Source organism: Myotis daubentonii, chromosome 3 (genome assembly GCF_963259705.1).
Source record: "Myotis daubentonii chromosome 3, mMyoDau2.1, whole genome shotgun sequence".
Classification (NCBI taxonomy): domain Eukaryota; kingdom Metazoa; phylum Chordata; class Mammalia; order Chiroptera; family Vespertilionidae; genus Myotis; species Myotis daubentonii.
In genome coordinates this window covers 71,226,260-71,252,826 of record NC_081842.1, presented here as the reverse complement: position 1 = coordinate 71,252,826, position 26,567 = coordinate 71,226,260, and the positions used below count along the sequence as shown (strand labels likewise).

General features: G+C 39.7%; 1 protein-coding gene across 1 annotated transcript in view; it reads right to left on the bottom strand.

The window, feature by feature from the left end:
* MORC1 (MORC family CW-type zinc finger 1) overlaps positions 1 to 26,567 on the bottom strand; it is a 145,704-nt gene that overhangs the window by 75,732 nt on the left and 43,405 nt on the right. Inside the window, exons 10-14 of the mRNA XM_059686177.1 lie at positions 21,335 to 21,414; positions 19,596 to 19,669; positions 17,349 to 17,413; positions 15,011 to 15,154; positions 12,316 to 12,470 (exon numbers count right to left, since the gene is read on the bottom strand). Coding sequence (XP_059542160.1) covers positions 12,316 to 12,470; positions 15,011 to 15,154; positions 17,349 to 17,413; positions 19,596 to 19,669; positions 21,335 to 21,414 — 518 coding nt within the window. The remainder of the gene's footprint in view (positions 1 to 12,315; positions 12,471 to 15,010; positions 15,155 to 17,348; positions 17,414 to 19,595; positions 19,670 to 21,334; positions 21,415 to 26,567) is intronic.

The following is a 26,567-nucleotide window of genomic DNA, read 5'->3' as shown; positions in this document are numbered from 1 at the left end:
GTGCCTGGCTAGTCTGGGTGAGGGGCTGAGGGCTGTTTTCAGGCTGGCGGGTGACTGAAGCTCCCAACTGCTCCTTTTTTTCTTTTTTCTTTTTTATTCTGGGCCAGCTTTAGCTCTGGATCCAGCTCTGAGGCCTCTGCTGCTGAAAGCAGGTATCTGGTTTGTTTGGGTTCTATAATCGAAACACTATCAACTCCAGCTCTGAGATCCCAGCGGGCTGAAAGCAGGTTTCTGGGGTTTTGTTTAGCTTCTATATTTGTAAGAATGTTTCAAACTGCAAGCTCAGAGGCCGGCAGCGGCAGGCGGGGAACGTTGGAGTCCTCCTTCACTGAAGTAAGCAAGCCTCATGTTAATTTCAAGCTGCCTGGCTGCTGGCCGCCATCTTGGCTGGCAGTTAATTTGCATATCTCGCTGATTAGCCAATGGGAAGGGTAGTGGATGTACGCTAATTACCATGTTTCTCTTTTATTAGATAGGATATTTGCAATGAAATACGCTGAGATTTAAAAAATTTTCTTAAGTACTCCCAGGAAGGATGGCACTGAATAAACTTAAAGGCAACCCTTAAGACAATTTTTACAGATATTTATGATCTTGTCTCACAGCCAGAGTTTATCTTTATTTTGTCTCTGTCTCCCTTTTCTACCAATCTTTGTTGTTTATGCCCTACCCTCATGCCAGATTCTCTGCTCCTTCCTTGCTTAGAAACAGCACTTGTCATGAAGGACCATCTAGCAATTGCACTGATAGGAATCTTCCCTACAAACATACACAACAATGGCCGTGTACATATTAGAGCACTATTTAAACAGAAAAAAAGGGGCGAAAGGGAACAACATGAAAGACTAGAATACGGAATGAGTAAATTCCATTTCCAACCAAGAAAACCTTTAAAACAGGGAGTTAAAGCTAAACGTATTACTTCATCAAGACATCAAAGACAGAGTTTTAATTTTATTTAAAAAATGTAAAACAGCCTACCTAGTATAGTCAATTATTGTGATTTATAAAAAGCATCTTAAATGATAAAAGACTAATATACAAACTTTGCATGCCCTCAGCACACAGCTCAGCATCCAGTGCCTAAGAAGCCCTCAAAAACTACTGCTGCTAGTCTTGACAAAATACCTCATTAATGTGTTCTGTGGGGTAAAACGAAGGTGAAATACTGTCTTTCCCTGAAAACATTAACTGAACACAGTTAACACAACACAGCTACATTTGAAAACGCATATCAACTGTGAACCCTGACACAAACATTTAAGAGTGATAAAACTACTAGGATGTTAGAAACATAAACACACACTCCTCGAGGGTAGAGTGATACATGCTCTGTGATCACACCACTTATAGCGCTGACACACATCACATTTTAGTTTACTTTGTGCCTATTTCCCCCTTTGGATAGGGAAATCCTTGAAGACAGTGGTGACGTTCAGGATCTTTGTTTTCAGTAGCTGACATACACAGCTTAATATTTACTTACAGGATTAATTAATACTAAGGAATTGCAGGCTATCAAAGACACAAATAGAACATTCACTATACCAAACACCTACTGACCAGAACTGATGGAAGATATGCTATTCAAGGCAACAATCAGGGCAAAGAAAGCTTTTAAACTCGAAATCAGAAATGGGTTTTTCTAATTGCCAATGAAACCTTGGCTTTTTCTCTTCAGATGGAAGCTAGTCCAACATGCACAACTTATGATGTTATTAAAACAAATTTCCATGGAGTGGACCCTGAACACTAGGAAGATGCTTCACCAAGCAGATAAGCCAGTTGTCCAGAGGAAAGGCAGTGGGAGAAAGCATATCATGTCAGTTTCTATTTTCATGTGTTACTCAGACTATAGAGAAAAAAAAATCCTCCTTGAGCAAGTAAGTTCCTTCCATACAAGGGAACCCATTAGTCAATTATCAGATTTTTTTTTTTTTTTTTTTTTTTGCAGATCAGGAAAGAGTTGGATGATATAATCAAAGGGCTGAAAGAGAAAACATGCCAACCCAGCATACTTAATCTGAAAAAGCTCTCCTTCAGAAATGGAGAAATAAAGAATGTCCCAAACAAGAGTTCAAGGAGTTCATTACCATTTTTTCTACCTTCCAAGAAATGTTAGAGTTATCCAAATTGAAATGAAAAGACAATAATTAGTAACCTTAAGACCTAAATATATGAAATTCACTGATAAAGGTAAGTATATAGTCAAAATCAAAATATTCTAATAATCTAATGGTGGTGTATAAATCACTTAACTCTAATGTAAAAGTTCAAAGACACAAGTATTAAAATATGTATAGCTGTTACAAAATTCCAGGGCAGGAGGAATAGGGAAACTGAGACAGTAAAGTTAAAACAAGGACAAATAGTGTGGGTAATCTGCAACCAGCTTGTAACTAACAAACCATTATCTTCCCCAGTCAAGGAGCCAAGGACACAGAATAAATGGTTAAAAAACCTCCCAAATGAGAGAATACAGAAAGGGGGGCGGGGGGGGGGCGCAATTTTACTTCCAGAAACGCCAGCAGTCTCAAGGCTTGGCAAAATCTAGTTGTCAGGTGCTTCTCATGATTTCTGGAAATGCCATAACAAAGTAAAAAAAAAAAAAAGAGGACCTTGAGAATTAATTTGTATCAAAATATTTGGCAAAGGAATTTTGAGACCTATAGATAGGAGGGTATACAATGCCTTGGACCCCCTCCCAATCTGCTCGTCGATTAGCTAGAGCCTGTCTGTGTTTCATGAGCCAGATGTTCAGGTTTGCTCGCTTTGCTTTTTTCAATAAAGGTTGCATGCTTTAACCAACTGGCTTTTCACAATGCAGTCAGGGTCTTGTATAGATTCATTTATATGAGAAGACAAGGATCGAGGTTGGGGACAGCCCTCTCCCACTGACTCAGAGGGCTGGCCTGTACAGTAACACCTTTAATCCAGAAGTCCATTAAGAGCAAAAAAGTGGAACTTCAAAATGTGATTTTTAAAAATATATCTTAAATATTTACACATACTATGAAGAGCGTTATGTAGATAACCCAAAATTTAATAATTCCAAAACTATATTATTTCAACATCCTCAAGGTATTCTGATTTAAAAATCTGTAAAAAAAAATGCTACAAACATACAAGTAATATTTAAAATTATAAAAGAATACATATCTCGAGACTTTTGTTTGGATAAACAAGCTTGTTAAATTAATGGAATAATCAGGGATTAATGTACACAGAATTAAAGTCCTAATTCTTAGAACAAGTATCTGAGAAAACTGTGAAAATTTAATTTACTGCTAGTTATATATGGAGTATTTAATTCAGAAGACTTCTGTTTAATTTCATCTGATTAATTTTTTAGAAGCCTCTTAAAAACCAGGAAAAAAAAATAATATAAAAAGCTGCAACAACTTACTGAAAATTTGTCAAAACCCAGTAACTAAAAGAGCAGTCTACACAGATTTTGCCTCTGAAAAATAGGAGAAATGTAACACCTTCTGAGATGTCAGTTTCATATCTGTTCATAGAATGTACAATGACATCCAAGAAAGCAATTACCCAAAGGGAGAAGTAACAAAATTCAGTAATAAACTGCTAAAGCAAAGCTCTTGTGGTTTAAATAAAAATAAGAAATCCCAAATAGTTTATGAAATCAAAGCACCAGGAAAATGATAAGCTAGAGAAGGTATTTACATCGGGTTCCTGCCTTCAGGTAGTTCTGCCTCTAAACACATTATTATCTTCTATTTTTAAAGATCTCCTGAGACAGAAATTGCATACCATTCTCAGGGGACTAAAAATCATGTCTCTGCCTGTGTTGAATATTGTCCTGTCATTACCCTTTTTCTTTTTTTTTTTTTAAACCAAGCTCTGGTCAGTTTTATTAAAGAAAAATGTTGCATGATTTACTTTTCACTAGTCTGTTCTGGCATGCTGCTAATGATACCAGAATCACCTGGGCCAATGACAGGTAGTGAGCACACTCTGGAGTATTTTCCAGGTCAATATCATTGCCACTGTAAGACGGACCCAGGCTTGGCCAACATGGCAGAGTGCTCTATTTCAAATTTCCTCAAGGCTGGGCAGTTGCTGGCAAGGATGACCAGTTTTGCTTTGCCTTGTCTGATCATCTTCAGAGTCTGCTTGTACAACCAGCATGTACCGTCCAGTTTTCATAACAAGTTGGAGCCTAGAGTTGATCAACTCAGCGCCTTTTTTACCTTCGTTGTGGCCACCATCTTCCTGCCTTAGGTGCAGGATGGCCTCCAAACAGGAGCAGCTGCCAAGATGGCTGGGGGTCGAGAAAGGAAGGACTACTCTCTAATTTTTAAATTAAACCAGCCGTTCCACCCTTCCTAAGCTGATCCATGGTGTGATCATTTGTCATCTATTTTCTCCATAGAATATAGGAATAGCAAACTGGTTCCCAGTGAAATGCCAATTCTGATCAGTTGGCTGTGATGCCTGTACACACTCTTGATACGATCAAGAGGCCAATCGATGTCATACTGGCTCAGAGTCTGTGGTGCATGTGAGATGAGAGAGGCCCCAGACAATCACTTCCCAAAGGGCTCTATTTGAATTGAAGGAAAGCAAGGCAAGATGTCTTCGGTGGAGAAGCTGCTTATGGCCCCATGCCCTCTCTTGGCTCCAGCTTGTGGCAGAGTGGAGTGGGCCAGTCTCACTTAGGGGCACAGTCAATGGCAAAAGCAGGCAGCAGCTGCAGTCAGAATGTCTTCACTTCTCCACTCTACTGTGAGCACAGTCGGCTCCACAGCAAAGCCCCAGGAATCTGCTGAGTTGCTCCAACTTGCTCTAGGCAGCAACTTCATTACTTCACCTGGCAACGTAGCATCATTTTCTCTTGTTCCATACCAGTGGTTTCCCATGCGGATCTCCTTAAGCTGCAAAATAATTTCAGAACTACCATCCCTGACCTGAGAAAATCCATGATGAAAAAAAATAAGCTGTAAATTTAATAACATTTTATGAGAGTTTACATTTTACTACCCACAACTATATCTGTACATGTTTGGAAAATGGTAGCATATTTATGTATAAGGCATAATGCCACTTTAAACAAGAACTGGTAGACTGGATTCAAGAGCTTCTAGCCATACTCTAGGTCCCCTAGGGCTTCCTGACTCCCAGTTCGGAACCACATTCTTCTGTGCACTGAAGACTAGAAGGGAGAGGGTCAGAGGCCTCATGATAACAAATCTTCAAAAACAAAACTAAGGAGCTCTAGCTGGTGTGGCTCAGTTAGTTGGGCATCGTTCTATGCACCCAAAGGTTGCCGGTTCAAGACTGTCAAACTACAGTGGGAAGTCTGGGGAGGGTTGGCGGGGCAGGGGGCGGGGAGGGGGGAGCGGTGGTGGTGGTGGTAAGAGGTCAACCGAAGGACTTGTATGCATGCATATAAGCATAACCAATGGACACAAGACACTGGGGGGTAGGGGAGGCCAGGGGAAGGTCAGGGGGAGAAAATAAAAAGGAGACATATGTAATACTCTTTGTAATACTTTAAGCAATAAAAAAAAAAAGAAAAATAAAAAGGTTGCCGGTTCAGTTCCTGGTCAGGGCACATACCCAGGTTTCAGGGCTCGATCCCCAATAGAGGGTGTGCAGGAGTTGGCTGGTCAGTATTTCCGCTCTCATATCGATGTTTCTTTCTCCCTTCTTCTCTCTCTAAAAATCAATAAAAATATTTGGCCCTAGCCAGTTTTGCTCAGTGGATAGAGCATTGGCCTTAGACTGAAGGGTCCTGGGTTGGATTCCAGTCAAGGGCATGTACCAGGGTTCAGGGCATGTACCTCAGTTGCAGGCCTGATCCCTGGCCCGGGTCCCTCTCTCACATAGATGTTTCTCTCACTCTGTCTTGTCCCCTCCCTTCTACTCTCTGTAAAAATCAATTTAAAAAAACAGCTTCAGGTGAGGATTAACAGAAATTAAAAATCAATAAAAATATTTAATAATTTTTTTAAAAAAGGAGAGAGGCTTCTTCTGAGTCTCCCCTCAGGAAGAAATAAATCTTACTTTCTCTCTTTAGGTTGTAATCTTATTTAGTCATTGTCATTGTTGTCCTTTGGATACACTCCAGTTTTTCTAATTCTGTCTACAATGTGGAAATCAAAATTAGGTAATTTAATCTAAAGCATCTTCATAGACTGTTCTGTGTTATTGTGGGCAATCGCCTCATCAACCACCTATGTCTGCCCAGTTCCTGGATTAGCACAGTTTATCTCTCTATTAGGACTCTCCTGAATTTACTCAGACACATACATTTACATATACATAGCCCACTGACTGACTCAGTGTTCTTTTTTTTTTTTAATTAAATCTTTATTGTTCAGATTATTACAGGTGTTTCTCTCCCCCCCCCATAGCTCCCCTTCACCCGTTTCCCACCCTCCGCCCTCACCCTCCCCCCCCCCCCCGTCCTCATCCATAGGTGCACAATTTCTGTTCAGTCTCTTCCTGCATCCCCCAAACTGACTCAGTGTTCTTAAGAGTGAAAGATTTTGTTGCTGTTGTTAATACAATGTATATTTAATTTTGATTGCACTGTTTCAAATTCAATCATTAAATAAAACTTATCTTTTTTACTTAAGGTAGACATAAGCAGAATAACAAGAGATTTTTGAGGTCTTGCTTCTCATATGACAGGGAAAAATCAAACTAAGAATAAAAGTGTATTTAACTCAAGACAAAAGAAGGGCACTAGGATTTTTAGTATTTTATTTGCAATATAAATGAGTGAGATCCTCTGAGGTATTTTAGCAAGAAACTTCACTGTAGATATAAAAATGTCATTATCATGATAATAATACAAGTGCAGTCAGAAAGAAAAGGAAGCTTACGTGCTGTCAATAGTGCTAATTTCAATTACCAGGTGAAAGCACTGTAAATGGATAAAATCTAAGACCGTGATTTTTTAAAAGAGAAGTCACTCCAGTGAACTCCTGAACCATCCTGCTGTTTGCAGGGAGCTGGCATAAGTATCAGTTTTAAACACAATACATAGTTATGCCATATAAATCAGTTAGGCAAAATCATTTTTAATATTTTGTTTTTATCTCTAATTCCTCTCACAGCAAGCTTTAATCCAATGCAAACTGTTGAGCATGTAGAGTTCTACTGTTGCTTTTATCAAACAGTAAAATCACCAGTGGATGTGGATAACCAAATGGGAGATGAAAGGAAGTTTGTCTTTATAGAAATATTAGAGTTAACAAATGATGAAATAAGATAGAAACAAAATATAAGATTACGAAACTCAAAGGATCTGAGCATTCATCATTAACTGTTGATATAATTTATAAGAGAGACGATCAAACAATATATGTCTTCCCATGGAAAAACATGCTACTACCTATGAAGCATCTTGACAAAAAAAAACACACAACAACAAAAACAACAAAAACAGCCCTGGTCAGTGTCTCAATGGTTAGAGCATCAGTCTGAACACCAAAGGGCCCCTGTGGGGGCATGCGGAAGGCAACCTATCAATGGGTCTCTCTCACATCAATGTTTCTCTCTCCCTCACTCTCTCTCCCCGCTCCCTCCCTTCTTTCCACTCTCTCTAAAAATCAATGGAAAAAATATCCTTGGGTGAGAATTAACAACAACAACAACAACAACACACACACACACACACACACACACACACACACACATCTGAATTTGGTCAAGCTGATGTATTCTACAAATGTACAAAAAATAAATAGAACAGAAGAATCTGTTAAACTACAACCCATAATGCAGTGAGCAAAATTTAAACTATAAAAACTACAAGACAACCAACCCAGTTTTTCCTACAAATTGCAAGGAAAAACAAAAAAGAGAAAGGGAAATATGGGGATGGGTAAGACTGCTATAAATTATATTATGACAACAAATAATGAGAAATGTAAACAATAAACTGGCTATTTTATGACATTAAGTATTAATTTTTAGGTATAATATTTATACCATGGTTATGTTTTCAAAGTGTTCTTTCTTCTACAAATACATGCTAAAATTCATATAGGTATAGTTATATAGTGTCTGGAATTTCCTTAATAATCCAGTTGTGGGGAAATAGGTTGGGAATATGGGTGAAAAAAAGTGCCCAGGGCTTTATAATTGTTGCAGTTGGAAGATGATTTTATAGGTTTCATTATAATGTTCTCTTTAATTCTGTCTAATCTTACAATTTCCCACATATGTGAGTTTGCTAGGGCTGCATAACAAAATACCATAAACTGGGTGGCTGAAACAACAGAAATTTAATTCTTCACAGTCCTGAAGATTGGAAGTCTAAGATCAAGATGTCCGCAGGTTTGCTTTCTTGTGAGGCCTCTCTCCTTGGCTTGTAGGTGGCCACCTTTTTGCTCACATGGTCTCTTCTCTGTGTACCCCACTGCTGGTGTCTCTTTTTGTATCCAAATTTCCTCTTCTTATAAGAACACCAGTCAAGTGGCACTGGGCCCACTCTAATGCTCTCATGTAAACTTGATTACCTCTTTAAAGGTTCTATCTCCAATTTATATGAATTTAAAACATGTAAATTCAGGGAAGACACAGTTTAGCCCTTAACACCATAATGAAAAATTTAAAAGTAAAACAAAATATAATATTAAATATACAATATTTTAAAAATTAAGCCAAAACCGGTTTGGCTCAGTGGATAGAGTGTCGGCCTGCGGACTGAAAGATCCCAGGTTCGATTCCGGTCAAGGGCATGTACCTGGGTTGCGGGCACCTCCCCAGTGGGAGATGTGCAGGAGGCAGCTGATCGATGTTTCTCTCTCATCGATGTTTCTAACTATCTCTCTCCCTTCCTCTCTGTAAAAAATCAATAAAATATATTTAAAAAAAATAAAATAAAAATTAAAATACATAATAAAGAAATATGAATTGTTCTTTGGCCTATATCTTCATGTAAACTTGTCTCATAGTCTCTCTCACCTTTTAATATTTTACATAGGCCTTATATCCTTAGCAGAAAGGTAATTTTGTAGTGGCTTTATAAGATCTCAGACAGTAAAGCACAATCATAAGGTAAACTAAATTTTGTTGTGAGCAGCTAGCTATATCTAGCTACTAGAGTTTATGAACTGAATGTATGCCCCCCCCCCCAAATTTATGTTAAAACCTAGTTTTCAGTGTGATGGTATTTGAAAGTGGGGCCTTTGGGAGGTAATTAGGTCAAGAGACTGAAGCCCTCATGACTGGGATCAGTGCCTTATATAGAGACCAGAAAGCTAGCTCACTCTTTCCACAATAAAACAGAGAGCTAGCTCACTCTTTCCACAATAGAAGGATACACCAAGATATCAGCCATCTGTAAACCAAAGGAGAGTCTCACTAGGACCCACCCGTGCTTGCACCTTGATCTTGAACTTACAGCCTCCAGAACTATAAAAAATAAATTCATGTTGTTCATAAACCACTAGTATTTTATTATAGCAACCCAAGCTAAAACATAAAGTGTTATCTATTTTTTAAAGAAACTATTCATCTAGCTAATATTATATTTCACGTGTATAAAATTATACACAAACTGAGAAATTGATGAGTTAGGTGACAGCATAATTAGGAATATTATTCTGACCCATTTTGGAAAAGTTTAGTAATGAATTTCTATGTAATTGCTTCTGTTCAAACTCAAATCTCAGTTGATGATTCTATCTTTCCCTTCTTCTCTCCATACTCCAAAAAGCTGACAATTAATATTTCTATTTTACTATAAGGATACATAAAACTTCAGAAAACATAGAATCAGACAGTGAGCTGAGGTCAGACTCAGAGATGAGGGAAATATTTGAGACCTTTAGCAACAGCTATGCCAAAAGGAAATTCAGACTGGATAAATGACACAAAGTCATTACCGCTCCATTGCCCTTTCTGTCCATTCCATTTTTTTGCAAAGGTCCAATTTTCCATAGAAACAGATCAGATTTACAGCAAATACAAAGATTGCATCTTTTATTTATAAGGCAAAAACCCTACCCAACCTATTTTTCATTAAAATTGCGTGTCCTATAATACTGGCCTTCAGAGTATTGGGCAAACATTACATAACACTTTGGTTATTCCTGTGGGAACCATTAGGCAAAGACCTTGAAGGTCAATCTCCTCAGCACAGTTCTGAGACTACCAATTCTGACCTTGACTGCTTGACTCAGTGATAATGAGCTTTTGGGATGACCTTGTGAGAATGTGACAAATGCACATGCTCGCTGTCCCTTCTCCACTCTGCCTCCCTTCCAGAGGAACGTCTTTTGTGAAAACACCCTGGAGCCGAAATCAATCCATAGACAATTATGAGATTAGGAAAATAATATATTACCAAGTAATAGTTAAAATACAAATATAACGTTTATTTTGGATCTTATTACATCCATCGAGAAGGTTTGGGGGAAAAAATCAGGTAGATAAGGTAGAGATAGGGAGTTACTTAGGAATAGATAAGAGGGGAGAAGACTGGCAAGTGACAGCCTGGAGTAGAGTACAATTGTTGGGAGGGCACACATTCACCAGGCAAAGGGGCTTCGAGAAAGCTCCTTCCCCCACAGGACTGACATGACTGTCCTGAGTAATGTGACCTGGATGGAGATAATCCCTGTCACCTTTAAATGTCAATGTCTAACTCTCTCTGAAGACTGAGTCCCTTATTTTAAGGATGAGGAAAACAAGGAATAGGCTTCAGAGAAAATATACACAATTTTCAAATGCTTAACGTTTTCCTTCTGTACTATGTCATGCTGGCACTTAAAGACCAGAAAGTAGGTGCTTGATTTTTACTACACTCTGTATATTCTTGTTTATTTATTTAAAAAATTATTTATTGGGGTGACACTGGTTCACAAAACCATACAGGTTTCAAGTGTACAACCTAATAAAACATCATCTGTACAGGCAGTCTCTTCCCTTCCCCATCACCCCCCCCCCCCCGCCCGCTTTGCCCAACTCCACCTATCCCATCTTTTTCCTCTGGCTGTCACTACACTGTCATCTGTGCCTATGTAAATATATATATATGTTTTTTGGCTAATCCCTTCACCTTATGCGTTCTATAGTTTTCAGCAAACCCTGTCAAATAATGTGGTCATTCCTAGGTTTAGTATAACTTCAAACACGTCTAAGAAAAAGATACATGTGAAAGAAGTATGCCTATGCTAAACAACAATTACATGGCATACTTTTCAGAGCAGTGCTTCTCAAGTTTTAATGTGCATACAGGTCACCTGAGATCTTGCTAACACGCAGATTTTAACCTAGTAGGTCTAGGGCAAGCCTATGATTCTGCATTTCTATTAAGTGCTCAGGTGATGCTGGTGATGCTGGTCCACAGACCACACTCTGTGCAGGTTTTAGACCAACACATGCAAATCTGGCTTTGGCAGGAAATCTGTGCCCTCAAGTTCATTCTCATTTTTATTCCCCACCTCCCCCACACCCTAAGTTCCTGCATTACTTCTTGTTTCACTGGTATGAGAAACTTTTAGGACCAAGCAGAGTGGGTACAAAAGAAAATAAAATATTCTAAAATAACAACTTCAAGTGGAGCAATAAGATTTTAAATTGTCTCAAAGGTAGAGACATAATTTTTGATATGCATGAATTATACATACTTCATGCAAATCAATGAACAAATACACAGTAGCCTTCTGTTTGTTTCCATAAATGAAGCCCTGTCTGCATAGCTTACAGGAAGTTGATTTAATTAATGCACAGCACACCACCTCATTGTTCAAGTATCTCTAGAGTGAGGCGATCTGAATAATTCAAATTTTCCAGATAACTGAAGTTTATCTTTTTAAGTATCCGAATATATTTATTTTAGTGATTTTTTTTAACCAACATTTTTCTGGAACTAATGTATTCAAGACTTGTTAGATACACAAAACAAAGTTTAGCATATCTACAACTATCCAGGGCCCGCAGTGATTATTCCGTGGCACCATGTAGCAATGCTATAGGAGCCACGCAGGTCTAGGTGGGCTGCGTGCTCTTACACAGTAAAGTCTGAGACACACTTTGGGCGTCTCTCAGCCTATTTGGAGCAAACTTCTGACTCCTTCCTCCATGGTCAGCTGCCACTTCATATTGCTCTCTGATTGCCCTCCGATTACAATTTTAATCTGCTTGTTATTTTTCGCATAATACTATGGGAAAGATTCTGAAACTGGCTCCCTTCTCATTTTCCTCATGTTTTCAATGCAGCTCTCTTTCAGGGCTTTGGGTTAGTGGTTACCTGAATCAGTATAATCATTTCAGTCTAAAGAAATCACCCAAGTTAATCCCCTTGAAGCAGTTCTTACTATGACTGATACTCACTGATCCCAGTGTCCTTACAGTACTGGACCAAGAACTGTCCCATGACTCTTAGCAGATGATTATATTCTTGGACATTGAGAAATTCCTGCTTATTATGAGATGGTTCCATGACCTCCAAAGGTATATTGACAATTCCAATCACGCCTGCACCAAGCCTAGGGAAATATAGACATACAGAAATTTTGGGAGAACATTTTAGGAAAAATTTAGCTAAGGGGGAAAAAAGCAAATATACCAAGTATTTTTAAATTTTTTTTCCCAAAAATAAATGGCTCACTTGGTCTGAACCATGCCAAAGTTTAATAAGTTATTTTACAACTGTATTTGGTTACATATATCTATGGTGATCCCAGGTATATTTGGTCTCATAATACAAATGGCTTTAGTACATCATTACTGAATTAATACGCCTCTTTTGCCAAACCTATCACCTTACATGGGGAGTTAGGGTGGGGGGGAAGAGGAGGTCTCTTAGCATTAAACACCACTACGAATGCTTGGCTGCAAGAAAGTGACATGATGCTCTTAATGAAATTGGCCATAAGTCACTTTCTTCATCCTCTTTTCATCTGTCAAGTTGGATTTCTCCTCATTGCAAAGGTCCAAAGGACGCTCAATGAATTCTACTAAGAGAACATAATGGCTGGACTATTCCTGAGAGTAACAGGCATCTGCCTGGTAGTCTTACTGGTATGGATAAACTCAGTTTTCCCCCACACTTTTAGCAGCTCATGCTATGTATAACTAGGATATCCTACTTAGTGACGTAACCTGTTCTGGGAAAGAGTATCTGGACTCTAACTCTTTAGGGCCAACCCAATACGCATAGAATGGCATACAAATCAAGCCTTCCCAATTTGGGGCTCCTGCCTATCAAGTCTTTCACCACTTTCCCTTTACACTGAGCCCTGCCTTCACTATTCATTCTGTAAGTCTAAATTTGGGCATCCTTTCTCCAAGGAAGACTGACTGCCCATCCTAAATGGTCTTTTGAACCAGATACTTGCCTCTAGCATATATTCATTCATTCATTCATTCATTCATTCATTCATTCATTCAAGCTGAGCACCTGAACTAGGAATAGAGTAGAACAGGAAGACAATGTCCCTGTTTATGAAGTTTCTCTGCTATTGAAGGGGGGCAAGGCATGATGCTAGTAAATGTCTAAATGTACAAGATCGCTTCAGATGGTGAAAAATGATCTGAGGGGGAAAAAGCAGGTGCTGTAGCATGTAAAATGTGATAGGTAGCCCTAGCTGGTTTGGCTCAGTGGATAGAGCATTGGGAAACGAAGGGTCCCAGATTTGATTCTGGTCAGGGACACATGCTTGGGTTACAGGCTCCATCCCTAGTGTGGGGCGTGACAGAAGCAGCCAATCAATGATTCTCTCTTGTCACTGATGTTTCTCTCTCTCTCTCCCTCTCCCTTCCTCTCTGAAATCAATACATACATACACACACACATACATATACATATATATACATATACATATATGTATATATATTTAAGTGATAGATATGTGAGGGGGGTAGTGATGGCAGGGGCTAATTTTACTTGGGCAGTCCAGGAAGACCTTCCTGTGGAGGGGACTTTAGGGCTGGTGCCTCAGTGTCATGCTCGGACCAGCAGTAAGATCTAAAGACAGAAGGCTCTAGGCAGAGGAAATGGCAAGTGCCAAGGACATGAGGCAGGAGCGAGCTTAGGACGTCTGAGGAACAGGAAGCCGGGTGGTGTGAAGGGAATGCAGTGAGAGGGTGGGTATGGGTGGGGCAGGGTGTTACAGGGCCAAGCAGAGACCAGATCACTGGAAGACCACAGCAACTACCTCTATTCTACATGCATTGGGGTTTTAAGCAAGACAGTAAATTAATTTATGTTTTAAAAGCTTATTCTTGCTGTTTCCATACCATATGAAAAATACATATTTATACACTCGTCCCTTTCACTGGACTATAAGTACGTCAGCAAGTGGTAGTAGGTCTTCACCATCTTGTCTGCAGAACTTAGTTCAATGCCTGGCCCACATGATATTGCAATATAAGTGCTTGTTAAGTGAACGTATGAATGAATTGCTAATTCCTTGAGAGTGAGGAAGCAAGATGAAAACTTTCCCCTGAGCCATTCTACTGGTCACGGTTGTCTTGTCTGTCTCTGTGCTTCCCTATGGTCTCTTTTCAGGACTTTACATAATTCATGAAAGCAGCTTGTGGAGTTTCAGACCACTGGGCAAGCACCAGACTATTACTCTGGAATTCAAATAGGCTGCCGTGTTAAAAATATATGCTTATGTTGGCGAGAACCTATACATGAAGGGGTTACACAATATCTTACAAGTTGCTTTTTAGGACTATGGATTTTTCTTTTCTAAAATTTCTTTAATATGCCTGCATTACTTTTTACTTGGTAAAATACTAAAACCTTAATTTGAGTAAATGGTGCAAAGAAAGGTAAAACATCAAGTTGCTCAGAAAATGCACTGAAAAAATTTCCAGAAGTGAGCTTCTTCTTTGGAGCAGGCATACAGCTCTACTGGTGTAAATTAGGCGGATTAATGGCTGTGCAATGATAGGAAGGGTGAACAGAGGATATGACACCTTCTCCAATTATGGTTAATCACTCATCCAACTCCACAGACAGAACCGCACTGCAGCCTCCTTCCTCCTGCCTATGCTTCTAAACACAAAACATACTTACAAGGACTTCAGTTTCAACTGTGGGCCCACTTTCTCATGCATCTTGATCAAGCGGTTGTTACTGTAAATGAACATCCCAGCGTGGTTTCGGTTTTCTGTGTTCACTCCAAAGAATAGAGAGAGTGTCCTTGCTGTTTTTAATTCCCTAGCAATATATTTAGGAAAGTTAAAAATATTTTTATTAAGTAAAAATATACAGTTTACAAAAATGTGAATAGTTAAACTCAGAAGGGAACTATCAAAGGAATTATATATAAGATACCCAGGTATTTTGCAAAACCAAGTGGGTACACTCAGCATCCCTGCATAGCCAAGTATTCGACATAAATATAATGGCCAATAACCAAGCAAGTCAAACACAAGCACTCCTGGATTCAAAAATAAGTTTGCCAATTTACATTTATAAGAACTAGAAAATGCCAAATAGTTGTAAAATGTTAACTGACCTAATTGCAGCACTTTTGAAAACTAATAATTTGACTGTTTTTAAATGCAGGTATATCTGACACTGGATGTGATTTCTAACTTCTAGCATGTTCTCAAGCCTACACGTATACTACATAGGTCGGGATATGCCAAAAGAGATTCTTTACCTTTCCTTTTCCAAAATCAAAGATAAATTACAGTTAATAAAGCAAGTGTAGGAAGATTATGAGCTCCTGTTTGTCTAACTCTGTCCTGCAATACTGTGTTTTACATGACTTTTCTATTAAAAGGGTCAGATGGAAATTGAGACAAAGCAGCATGTGGTAGAAACAACTGGAGTAGCAGGAGGCTGTGTGGAGCTATGAAAAGTGCCTGGATGTAAGAACCAGAAAGATAGACTTGGCTACAAAAATACAAGCCTGTCTTTGTAACAACCATGTAACTATGATGCATCACTTCAACTTTCTGTCTCATCTAAACAATGGAAGAAAACACCTCTCTAGCCACATGGAATGCCGTGAAGACTAAAGGAGATAATGTTAAATATAAACCTGGAACAGATTAGGTGCTTAGCAAATGTTTTCTTTTCCCAAGAATGCTTGCAAATATAATTCTTCCCCTCCGCCCATCCTATAGTTCCTTTCATTCCACAAAAACAGCTTTTTCTTTTCAAATTCATGCCCACCGGCTATTACAACTGACATCAGATACTGACTGGACTAATTAAATGTATCTATCATTAAAGGACAACGATAAAGTTCTGTCAGTCTTTCCATGGGATATGATATAAGTACATCAGACTTTCTGAGAAAGTTATTAATATGGGCTTATATTTATGTGTTTTTAAATACATGTACATGTAGGGTTAAATAGGTGTGAATCAAACTTTTCCTCAAAAATGTCTACTCAATAATTAGAACCCCACTATTTAACAAAAAAGAATACTATGTAAGGAACCCCAAAACAGGGTGTTCAGGATATGACATAGTCACGCCGTGATACTAAGTGGCATACTGATTGCTTTCAAAGTTTTTTTTTTTTAAGCATTTTGCTATCAAAATTTCACACCAACTGGCTTTATAATTAATAAAATATAGGTTGGTTACATTTCCTGCATATCATTGTGACTTCAAACAAGCCATCAAACAGCTTTTTCTTCCTGAAGACTTTAAAGAGGCCTTTGCTTTTCAATGAAGATTTCTCTGACATTCACTTAATATTTATCTTGATAAATGCATAATTAACATTTCAAATTTAAGGTTTGGGGAAAGTGATGATTGTATAGCATTTCATGGTTCACAAAAAATAATTCTGAAAACTAGTAATATTTCCCTAAAAACTGTTTCTCAAAGTTAATGCAGCTCTCAGTCTGACCTTACTTGAAGAACAGCAACTATTTTCAGTTTAACTTGTGAAACACCTGAGTCAACCTTACAAATGTCAATAATGGTATTGTAATATAGGCTTGCAATTTTTATCTTAACTACCTATAAGTGATAAATTTACTTGAAAGATTTTCCATCATAAATTTTCATCAGTACCAGCAGAGGGAAGAAACGGGGACCAACGCTCCAGAGTTTAAATGGCAAAGGGCACAGGGAACATGAAGTTGTCAGCTGATTCCCTGGGAAGTTCACTTCTTTGTCCAATCAGACACTGAACTAATGTTTTACTCTGTATTCAGAAATTTTAACATTATGAAGACATATGTGTACATGCAGATATATATTTTATAAACACTTTGGCTTGATTATGTTGGTTGGGGGATTTTGATGCTTAATATCTATCATAAGATGCCACAGGCTGAGAAAGAGAACTTGTCACACAAACCACCAAATCTGCCTACTCAGAAATCAAATTTGTTTTTAATATAGCAACAAGGATTCTGGCAAACAGAAAATCAAATGTCTTACCTCCGTTTCTCTTTAAGAATATTATGCTTTGCTTCCACATCTTCCAAAGCTTTCTGTAATACGTCCTGGAGAAGTACATTTGGTTAGGAGAGAACATTATGCCATCAGATTAACGAAAGCTGATCTGATATTTATTATCCTATTATACAAATGTTCCACAAGGGTAACGGTGACAGGTCACAGTGCCTAATGCAATATTACCACGGTAGATACTCAATAAATACTTGATAAATGACTAAGTTCTAATAGCTAAGGAGACAAGCTAAATCCCAGCCCGCAGTTCTCATCTTGCACTAATTCCGATGTCCTTCCTGCCTTTCAGAGGAAGGGCCACTGCTCCCTGTAAGCACGGAGGTTTTTCACACAAACTTCCTGACAGCTCGGGGAAGTCATTCAACGACCCAGGCTCTGGCTTTCACCCGTGAGAACAGTAAACGCTGAATCACACCATCAAGCACTAAGGCTTCTTTCAGGGGAAAAATTATGATTCAAAAATTTCGTCAGACCTGAAACCCATATAATTTTATTAACCAATGTCAGCCACCACAATAAATTCAATAAAAAAGAAAAAAAATTGTCAGTAGCCGAAAGAAAATGTTTCCTTCATATAAAGTCCCCGATACGCCCTCAACTTTAGGATATCCCATCTAGGATTACTCCCTCTCAGAGTGCCTCAGTACCAGGCCCTTCTGTCTGTCTTCTCTTTTATTTGATATATTTGGCTCATTCACTACCCTATCTCTAATACACTCCCTCTAACCAGACAAAAAAAATGCATTATTATTTCACAAATAAGAATAGACTTTTAACATGCTCCATCCACCTGATGTGAAATATGGACATCTCATTTGATGGGTATACTGCTGACTGAACATTATTTTCACTGACTTAAAAGTAAAAAAAAAAAAAGGTAAGTATTTCATTTTACTTCAAATTCAACCACTCAACTGCCGAGAGGAATTTTAGAGGTCAAATGCAGAGGTCATTCTGCTTTGCTCTCTTCTCTGCATTAAAGAAACCAGTGTGCATCAGAGCAGCAAAGTGAGCTGGTCAAAGATTACCCTGCTCTTCCTGTCCGTGCTCAGAGCACTGGGCAAAGAGGCAGTGAGAGTAACAGGTTAAGGCAACAAGAAAGCAAGGTCCTGACCCATTAGAAAGTCTGTTTCTCTTGTCTCTCAAATACATAAAACCAAGGAAATTTATTTCTTAGAAACAAAATAACAAAAGATTAAACTTCTAAGCTGATAGCAAGATAGGTCTAGCTTTAACTAAAAAAAATAAATAAGTGGGGGGAATAAGTAATAGAATTTTGGGGAAACCATGGAAAGCTTTGGGGAATGACTAGGTGCCAATCTTTGATTTAATTCCCAATCATGGCCGTTAGACATGAGAACTCTTCATCAGATACAGCCCTGGTCTTTACATGTTTTAGGGCAAATCTTGGAAAGAAATCATACACTGAGTCCATAGAAGAGAATGAAGGAAAGATGAAGTAAAACCTTTTTCTCCAAAAACCTATTTATCCCTTTGTATGCAAGCAAATATGTAGTGTAATGATTCACCATGCTAGAAAGCTTTGTATATTTTTGGTAAAAGTTGGAAAACTTAAATTCATGTCTTACAGCAATATTCTTCTTCTCTTAGTTGCCATGCATTATAATTAATAACAATAGTTCTTTATAACCTATCTCACTCGTGGATATTCTGCAAGAATTCCAGAGGATGTTTATGAACTGTGTGGAACACCTCATACGAAAAGAGCTCTGTGAGCTGGAAGCATTGTTATTAATATTCATAATTACAGCACATAATTCCCAACTCTAGAAAGAAGGATTGTGTATTAGTCTTCTCCCTGTTCTGCCCATTTATTTAGGTCCACAGGGAGCTATGATTTGAAAAGATATTTTCAAGAAGACTTGATAAGCTAGCTTTTGACTGCTTTTCATTATTTTCTCCTATTCCTTTTCTTTTCATTTTAAAGAAATAAGTTGTGACTCTCTTCCCGACTGTCCTGAATTCACCACACGTTTTGTTCATCTTTGCTCTGTCTCAGCCTTCCCCCACTTGCTGAGTTTTGTCTCCTTTCTCTGCATTCATCTATTCTGTTTCCCTGTGTTCCTATTAATTTAGTCACCTGAGCTTATCTGCATTTAAAAATTTAGGGAGTACATGACAAGAGACAACTGTGCACAGGAAAAGGCAAAGGACACTGTTTGCCATTTAAGAAGATTGCTCTGTGTGTCATACCTTGGCGGGAGAAGACAAGGAAGTTCTATCAGGCTGGTTGACTCTAATTCGAGCATCTTTCAACACAAGTTCAGCTAGAAGCAGAAGCAAGGTAATTATGCCATGAAATTCTTTCAAGCAATTTTCAGTGAGCATTCTATATACTTACATAGATATATATATAACCACTAGGGGCCCGGTGCACGAAATTCGTGCACTGGGTGTGTGTGTGGGGGGGAGTGTCCCTCAGCCCAGCCTGCCCCCTCTCACATACTGGGAGCCCTCAGGCGTTGACCCCCATCACCCTCCGATCGCCTGATCAGCCCCTTGCCCAGGCCTGACGCCTCCGCCAGAGGTGTCAGGCTTGGACAGGGGACCCCCATCTCCCCCCGATCACTGGCTCTGACCCCCGCCCAGGCCTGAGGCCTCTGGCCCAGGAATCATGCCTGGGCAGGGGACCCCCATCTCCCTCTGATCGCTTGCTCCACCCCCCGCCCAAGCCTGACGCCTCTGACCCAGGCTTCAGGCCTGGGCAAGGGGACCATCATATCCCCCCAATCCCCGGCTCCGCCCCCCACCCAGGCCTGATGCCTTGGCCAGAGGAGTTGACCCTCATCACCCTCCGATCACCAATAACCGGATCGGCCCCTTGACCAGGCCTGAGGCCTCTGGCCTAGGCGTCTGGCCCGGGCAGCGGGGACCCGCAGCTGCAGCGGCCCCGCAATCGTGGGCTCCGCTTTAGGCCCAGGCAAGGGACCCCTAGCTCCCGGGACTGCCAGCTTCGACCGTGCCCAGCTCCCATCGCTGGCTCCACCCCTACTTCCTGCTATCACTGGCCAGGGCGGCAAAGGCGCCTGATTCTCCAATCATGGCTGGGAGGCAGGGCAAAGGCGGCCCCAGGGCCGCCTTTGCCCTGCCCCCCAGCTCTTAGCTCCCCCCTGGGTTTCCGATCACTGTCAGTGGCAGGGGGTTTCTTCCTGCTTTCCCTTTCGCCTCCCTGCATTGTGCCTACATATGCAAATTAACTGCCATCTTGTTGGCAGTTAACTGCCAATCTTAGTTGGCAGTTAACTGCCAATCATAGTTGGCAGTTAATTTGCATATAGCCCTGATTAGCCAATGAAAAGGGTATCGTCGTACGCCAATTACCATTTTTCTCTTTTATTAGATAGGATGACCAGGGAGAGAAGATTACAAATAATAACCTCAGAAAATCCTATACTCCTTCCACAGCTCTTACACATTCTAAGTGTAGGTAGCATACTTCCTCTTAGACATGGCAATTTAAGGGGGAAAAACACATACACACAAATTCAAAAGTCACAACTGGCTGTTTGGCTAACTGAAAACTATCTAAAATCCATAAAATATGGACGTAAAGTTACTCCTCCCTCAGGCATCACTGGGAAACAATGGTTCCCTCCTCACTGTGAGAGAAGCGAATGTGTAGAACTTTCCTTTCTAAAGTGGATGCAGCACTAATCTCTGAAACGATCTAACTCAGCATCAGTGAAAACAAGAGTTCCTAAAATAGACCCATCCAGTTCCACTTGGATCATACTAAAAATAATAAATAACAATACTTTAACAGAGATGGAAAAAATGTATATATAATTCCTTAGAGGAAGAAACTACATTTGATTAATTGTGGCTATCCCTACAATGCCTACAGCAGTATGTACCCTAGAATATACACACAATTAATGTTTGTAGAATGAATGAACAATAATAAGGTAAGCCATAGGTAATTAATTACATACCAATCTTTACTGCTTCTTCTGCCTTTTTAACTTCATTTTTAAATGCTCCTTTAAAAGAAGATGTGACATACAGATACTTTCTGAAAAATAAAAAAAAATAAAAGAATCAAGTCAGATTATCATTTTATAGTACAAAATATTCTTTAAGAACACTATCCTAGTATACTCCAGATATACATAATTATTAAGAAAAACTCATAAAGTTGCATCCAGCTGATAAATAAGAAAACTTTATACCTAAAAAAAAAATCCTTACCATTTAATACTTGAAAATTTTGCTTTCTTAATGAATTTATTAGGGTGACTTAGTTAATAAAATTATACATCATCTGTATATTGTATTGTGTGTTCACCACCCCAGGTCAAGTCTCCTTCCATCGCCATTTATTCTCCCTAAATCCTCTTCTACCTCCCTCCTCCCCCCTTCCTTATGGTAATCACCATACTGTTGTGTCAATGAGATTTTTTTTTTCTTAATCCTTTCACCTTTTTAACTCAGCCCCGCAACCCCCTCACCTCTGATGACTTGTCAGTCTGTTATCTGTGTCTATGAGTCTGTCTCTGTTTGATTTGTTAGTTTATTTTGTTCATTAGATTCCATGTATAAGTGAAAATATATAAGCTAGTCAGAGAAAGACAAGTACCATATGATTTCACGCATATGTGGAATTTAATGAACAAACTGGACTAACAAGCAAAATAGAGACAGACTCATAGACATAAAATAAAATAAAACAAATAAAATAAATAAATAAATAAATAAATAATAAAAATGAAATAAAATAATAAAAATAAATTAAAATAATAAAAATAAAATAAAATAATAAAATAAAGAGAAAAATGGGGGGGAAATTCTTAGACACAGACAACAGTATAGTGATTACCAGAGAAAAAGAGGGGTTGGGGAGTTTTGAAGAGGGTAAAAGGGGGATAAACAATGACAGAAGAATACTTGACTTGGGGTGATGAACACACAATATCATAGAATTACAAACCTGAAACCAATACAACTTTATTAACCAATGTTACCCCAATAAATTCAATAATAACAATAAAATAAATTATTAATTTCAATAAATAAATAACTTAAAAATTCTTCCCACACAAATGTTCACTTATACATGTAAAATAGGATAATTTTCTTATAAAGAAAAATGTCTATGCAACTGCTCTATTCTCAAAGTTTCTGGTTAATACATATAACCCTCTCATACAGATCATCACTGACACTGAATTAACTGCTTCTCCAAGTCCCCAGTCATCTTTAACTTAAATGCTGAGAAACACATATTATCATTTTAAGCTACTCAATCATATTTTCTACTTTATTACCACTGCTTTAGTGAGAGCAAAGACACTCTAGAACGATCAAGGAACTGGAAAATATATATACCTATAAACTCCAACTCAAAGGGAGCGAAGTATAGGTGAGAAAAGTACTGTAAAACAGAGGTTCTCTGATTGAAGTTGAAACTGTATATATCTACTATAGAGGCTTCTTGGAATCCAGGATTTTACATGTTGATTTAAGTCATCATGGAGAGAAAATTCCAGAATGATATTTAGTTTCATAATGCTCAAACCTCTATATACCTCATTTTATAACTTTTGCCTTATACCTCATACTTAGTACCTTCATGTTTACAAAGGCATTACATTTTCAGCAAGAGTTAGGTAAAAACCTATAGGTCATTTCTGGAAATCAAATTATCTTAAGGCATATAAAGAGAAGTATTGGCTCAGGTAGAGGGGAGAGTCTAAACCTATGTGCTCCAATGAGTTTATGTCAGGTATAGGTAATAGACGGCCCATGTGCCAAATTGGACCAGTTTGTTTGTTTTTGGTACAGCCTAAGACAGTGATGGCGAACCTTTTGAGCTCAGCGTGTCAGCATTTTGAAAAACTCTAACTTAACTCTGGTGCCGTGTCACATATAGAAATTTTTTGATCTTTGCAACCTTAGTAAAACAAAGACTTATATTTTTAATATTTATTTTACATATTTAAATGCCATTTAACAAAAAAAAATCAACCAAAAAAATGAGTTCGCGTGTCACCTCTGACACGCGTGTCATAGGTTCGCCATCACTGGCCTAAGACCTAAGAATGATTTTTCCATTGAAAGGATCTAATCTAATAAAAGAGAAATATGCAAATTGACCATACCTCTGCCACACCCACCAGCCAATCAGGAACAAATATGTAAATTAACCCAACTAAGATGGCGGCGGCCACAGAGCTGGAGAAAGCAGGAGGCTTAGAGGCAATAGAGGAAGCCAAGCTTCCCAGCCAAGCTTCCGGCCTGCCTTGCCAGCCCTGAGCTCCGCTCAAGGCTACAAAGTTTCAATTATAGAAGATAAATAAATCCCAGACACCTGCTTCCAGCCGTAATGGCCACGGAGCTGGAGTGAGCAGGAGGCTTGGGTTGCCCCTCGCGATGGAGGAAGCCAAGTTTCCCTCCCACCCTGGCCGGACCTGGGCTCCACTCAAGGCTACAAAGTTTCAATTATAGAAGACAAATAAATCCCAGAACAAAAAAAGAAAAAAGAAAAAAGGAGAGGCTGGGAGCTTCGGTCACCATGGGGCTTGGCCAGCCTGAAAACAGCCCTCAGCCCCTCACCCAGGCTGGCCAGGTACCCCAGTGGGACCCCCACCCTGATCCGGGACAACCTTCAGTGCAAACCAGCTGGCCCCCACCCGTGCACCTGGCCTCAATCCTATATACCTATATAATAAAAGTGTAATATGCAAATTTACCCTAACAGCAGAACCACTGGGAATGACTGGTCACTATGACACACACTGACCACCAGGGGGCAGACGCTCAATGCAGGAGCTGCCCCCTTGTGGTCAGTGCATTCCCACAGGGGGAGCTCTGCTCAGCCATAAGCCAGGCTGCAAGCTGCCAGCACAGCAGTGGTGGTGGGAGCCTCTCCCGCCTCCTCAGCAGTGCTAAGGATGTCCGACTACAGCTTAGGTCTGCTCCCCGCTGGCAAGTGGACATCCCCCGAGGGCTTCTGGGCTGCCATAAGGATGTCTGACTGCCAGCTTGGGCCCAATCCCCCAGGGAGCAGGCCTAAGCCAGCAGGTGGACATCCCCCGAGGGGTCTCAGACTTCAAGAGGGCACAGGCCAGGCTGAGGGACCCCTCCGAGTGCACAAATTTTTGTGCACCGGGCCTCTAGTTGATATAGATAGATGATAGATAGATAGATAGATAGATAGATAGATAGATATAGATAGATATGGATCAATATAGATTTTATAGATATAGATAGATATATAGATATAGATAGATAGATAGATATGCAAATGAGCTTAAGTGTAACCAGAGATTTATCAGGCCCTTTACAGAAAAGGTTTGCCAACCGCTGGAAGCTATTCTAATAGCAATGGATTTTAAATGACAGTTTGATCTACAATTGCTTTTGTATATTCTAACTTTATGTAAACAGTAATGCAAATTTTTATCAACAGGTCACATGTAATTTAAATATTGTCAGCTGGAGTCTGTTGACTCTCTTCCATTAGCTCAACAGCAGCAGTGCTGATGTACTGAAGACAGAACACCTTCATGATGGAGCAACTAAGAGCTGGACTGCTTGGAGCCCATCTACCTGGGTAAAGGGTCTAGCTATACCCCCCCTAGTGTGTAAGACTGGGTGAATTACTTCGTTTTCTGTGACTTCATTTCCTTATCTGTAAGAAAACGATAGCTGAATGATAACAATGGTATCTATCTCAAAGGCTGACATGAGACCTAAATTTGTCAAAGGAGCTAAAGAACTTAGAACAATGCTGGTTTGGAATAAGTCAGCAATTTTTAACTGGTGTGCCATAAGAATTTTTAAAACAAGTGACACCTGGCTATTTAGCCAGGAGCACTGACCTCTTTTCCCTTAGATTGTCAAATTTTTTAAAATGACAACAGCTAACACAATAGATGTCAGTTTAAATGAAACAAAAGTATACTTTTGTCAGATTGGCAAAAAATATATTTTTTGGTGTGTTGTGGAATTTTAGTAATTAGTTTATGTGTGCCATTAGATGAAAAAGGTTGAAAATCACTGCAGTAAATACCCAATATGTTATTATCCTATCTAATAAAAGAGGAACATGGTAATTAGCCGTACATCCACTACCCTTCCCATTGGCTAATCAGGGTGATAGGCAAATTAACTGCCAGCCAAGATGGCGGCCGGCAGCCAGGCAGCTTAAAGCAAACATGAGGCTTGCTTGCTTCAGTGACGGAAAACTCCAATGTTCCCCGCCAGCCTTACCGGCCTCTGAGCTTGGAGTTTGAAACATTGTTACAAATATAGAAGCTAAAAAGAAATGAACAGGAGAACCAAGATGGCGGCATAGGTTAACGCCGGAGTTTGCTGCTTTGAACAACTACTTCAAAAGTGAAACCAAAAAACGGAAGGGACATCACCCAGAACCACAGGAACGCTGGCTGAGTGGAAGTCCTACAACTAGGAGGAAAGAGAAACGCACACGGACACTCAGAGGAGGCGCGGTGCTGAGGTCAAGTTCTGAGGTGCGGAGTGCGCGGAGCGGGCTGGCGGCGGAGGGCGAGGTTGGCGTTTTCAATTGGGAGGGAGTCGCAGACTCTGAGCTCCAGATACAGGTGAGTCTTTAGGGACCCAGACTCAAACGGGAGAAGCGGGACTGTCTGGCTTCGGTCAGAGCGAGTGCAGCTTTCTCTCCCAGCTTTGCAGCGGGTGCTGGGACTCAGAGAGGCAGAGCCCCTGGGGACAGGACTGAGAGCCGCCATAACTGCTCTCTCCGGCCCACCCTGTTGATCCTGTGCGACTCGCCCTGCCCCGCCCAAGCCCTGCACAGAGGCATTTGCCGGATAGCCTCAGGCAAAGGCTAGATTAGCACCTCCCTAGAGGACAGAAGTTCTCTCACTGCTGACACAGCTGATTCTCATAGCCACTTGGCCTGGAGGTCAAACCCTCCCTGGAATTAGCTACAACAATCAAGATTTAACTATAAGACTGCGAACAAAGACCACTAGGGGGTGCACCAAGGAAGCATAACAAAATGCGGAGACAAAGAAACAGGACAAAATTGTCAATGGAAGATATAGAGTTCAGAACCACACTTTTAAGGTCTCTCAAGAACTGTTTAGAAGCTGCCGATAAACTTAATGAGATCTACACGAAAACTAGTAAGACCCTCGATCTTATATTGGGGAACCAACTAGAAATCAAGCATACACGGACTGA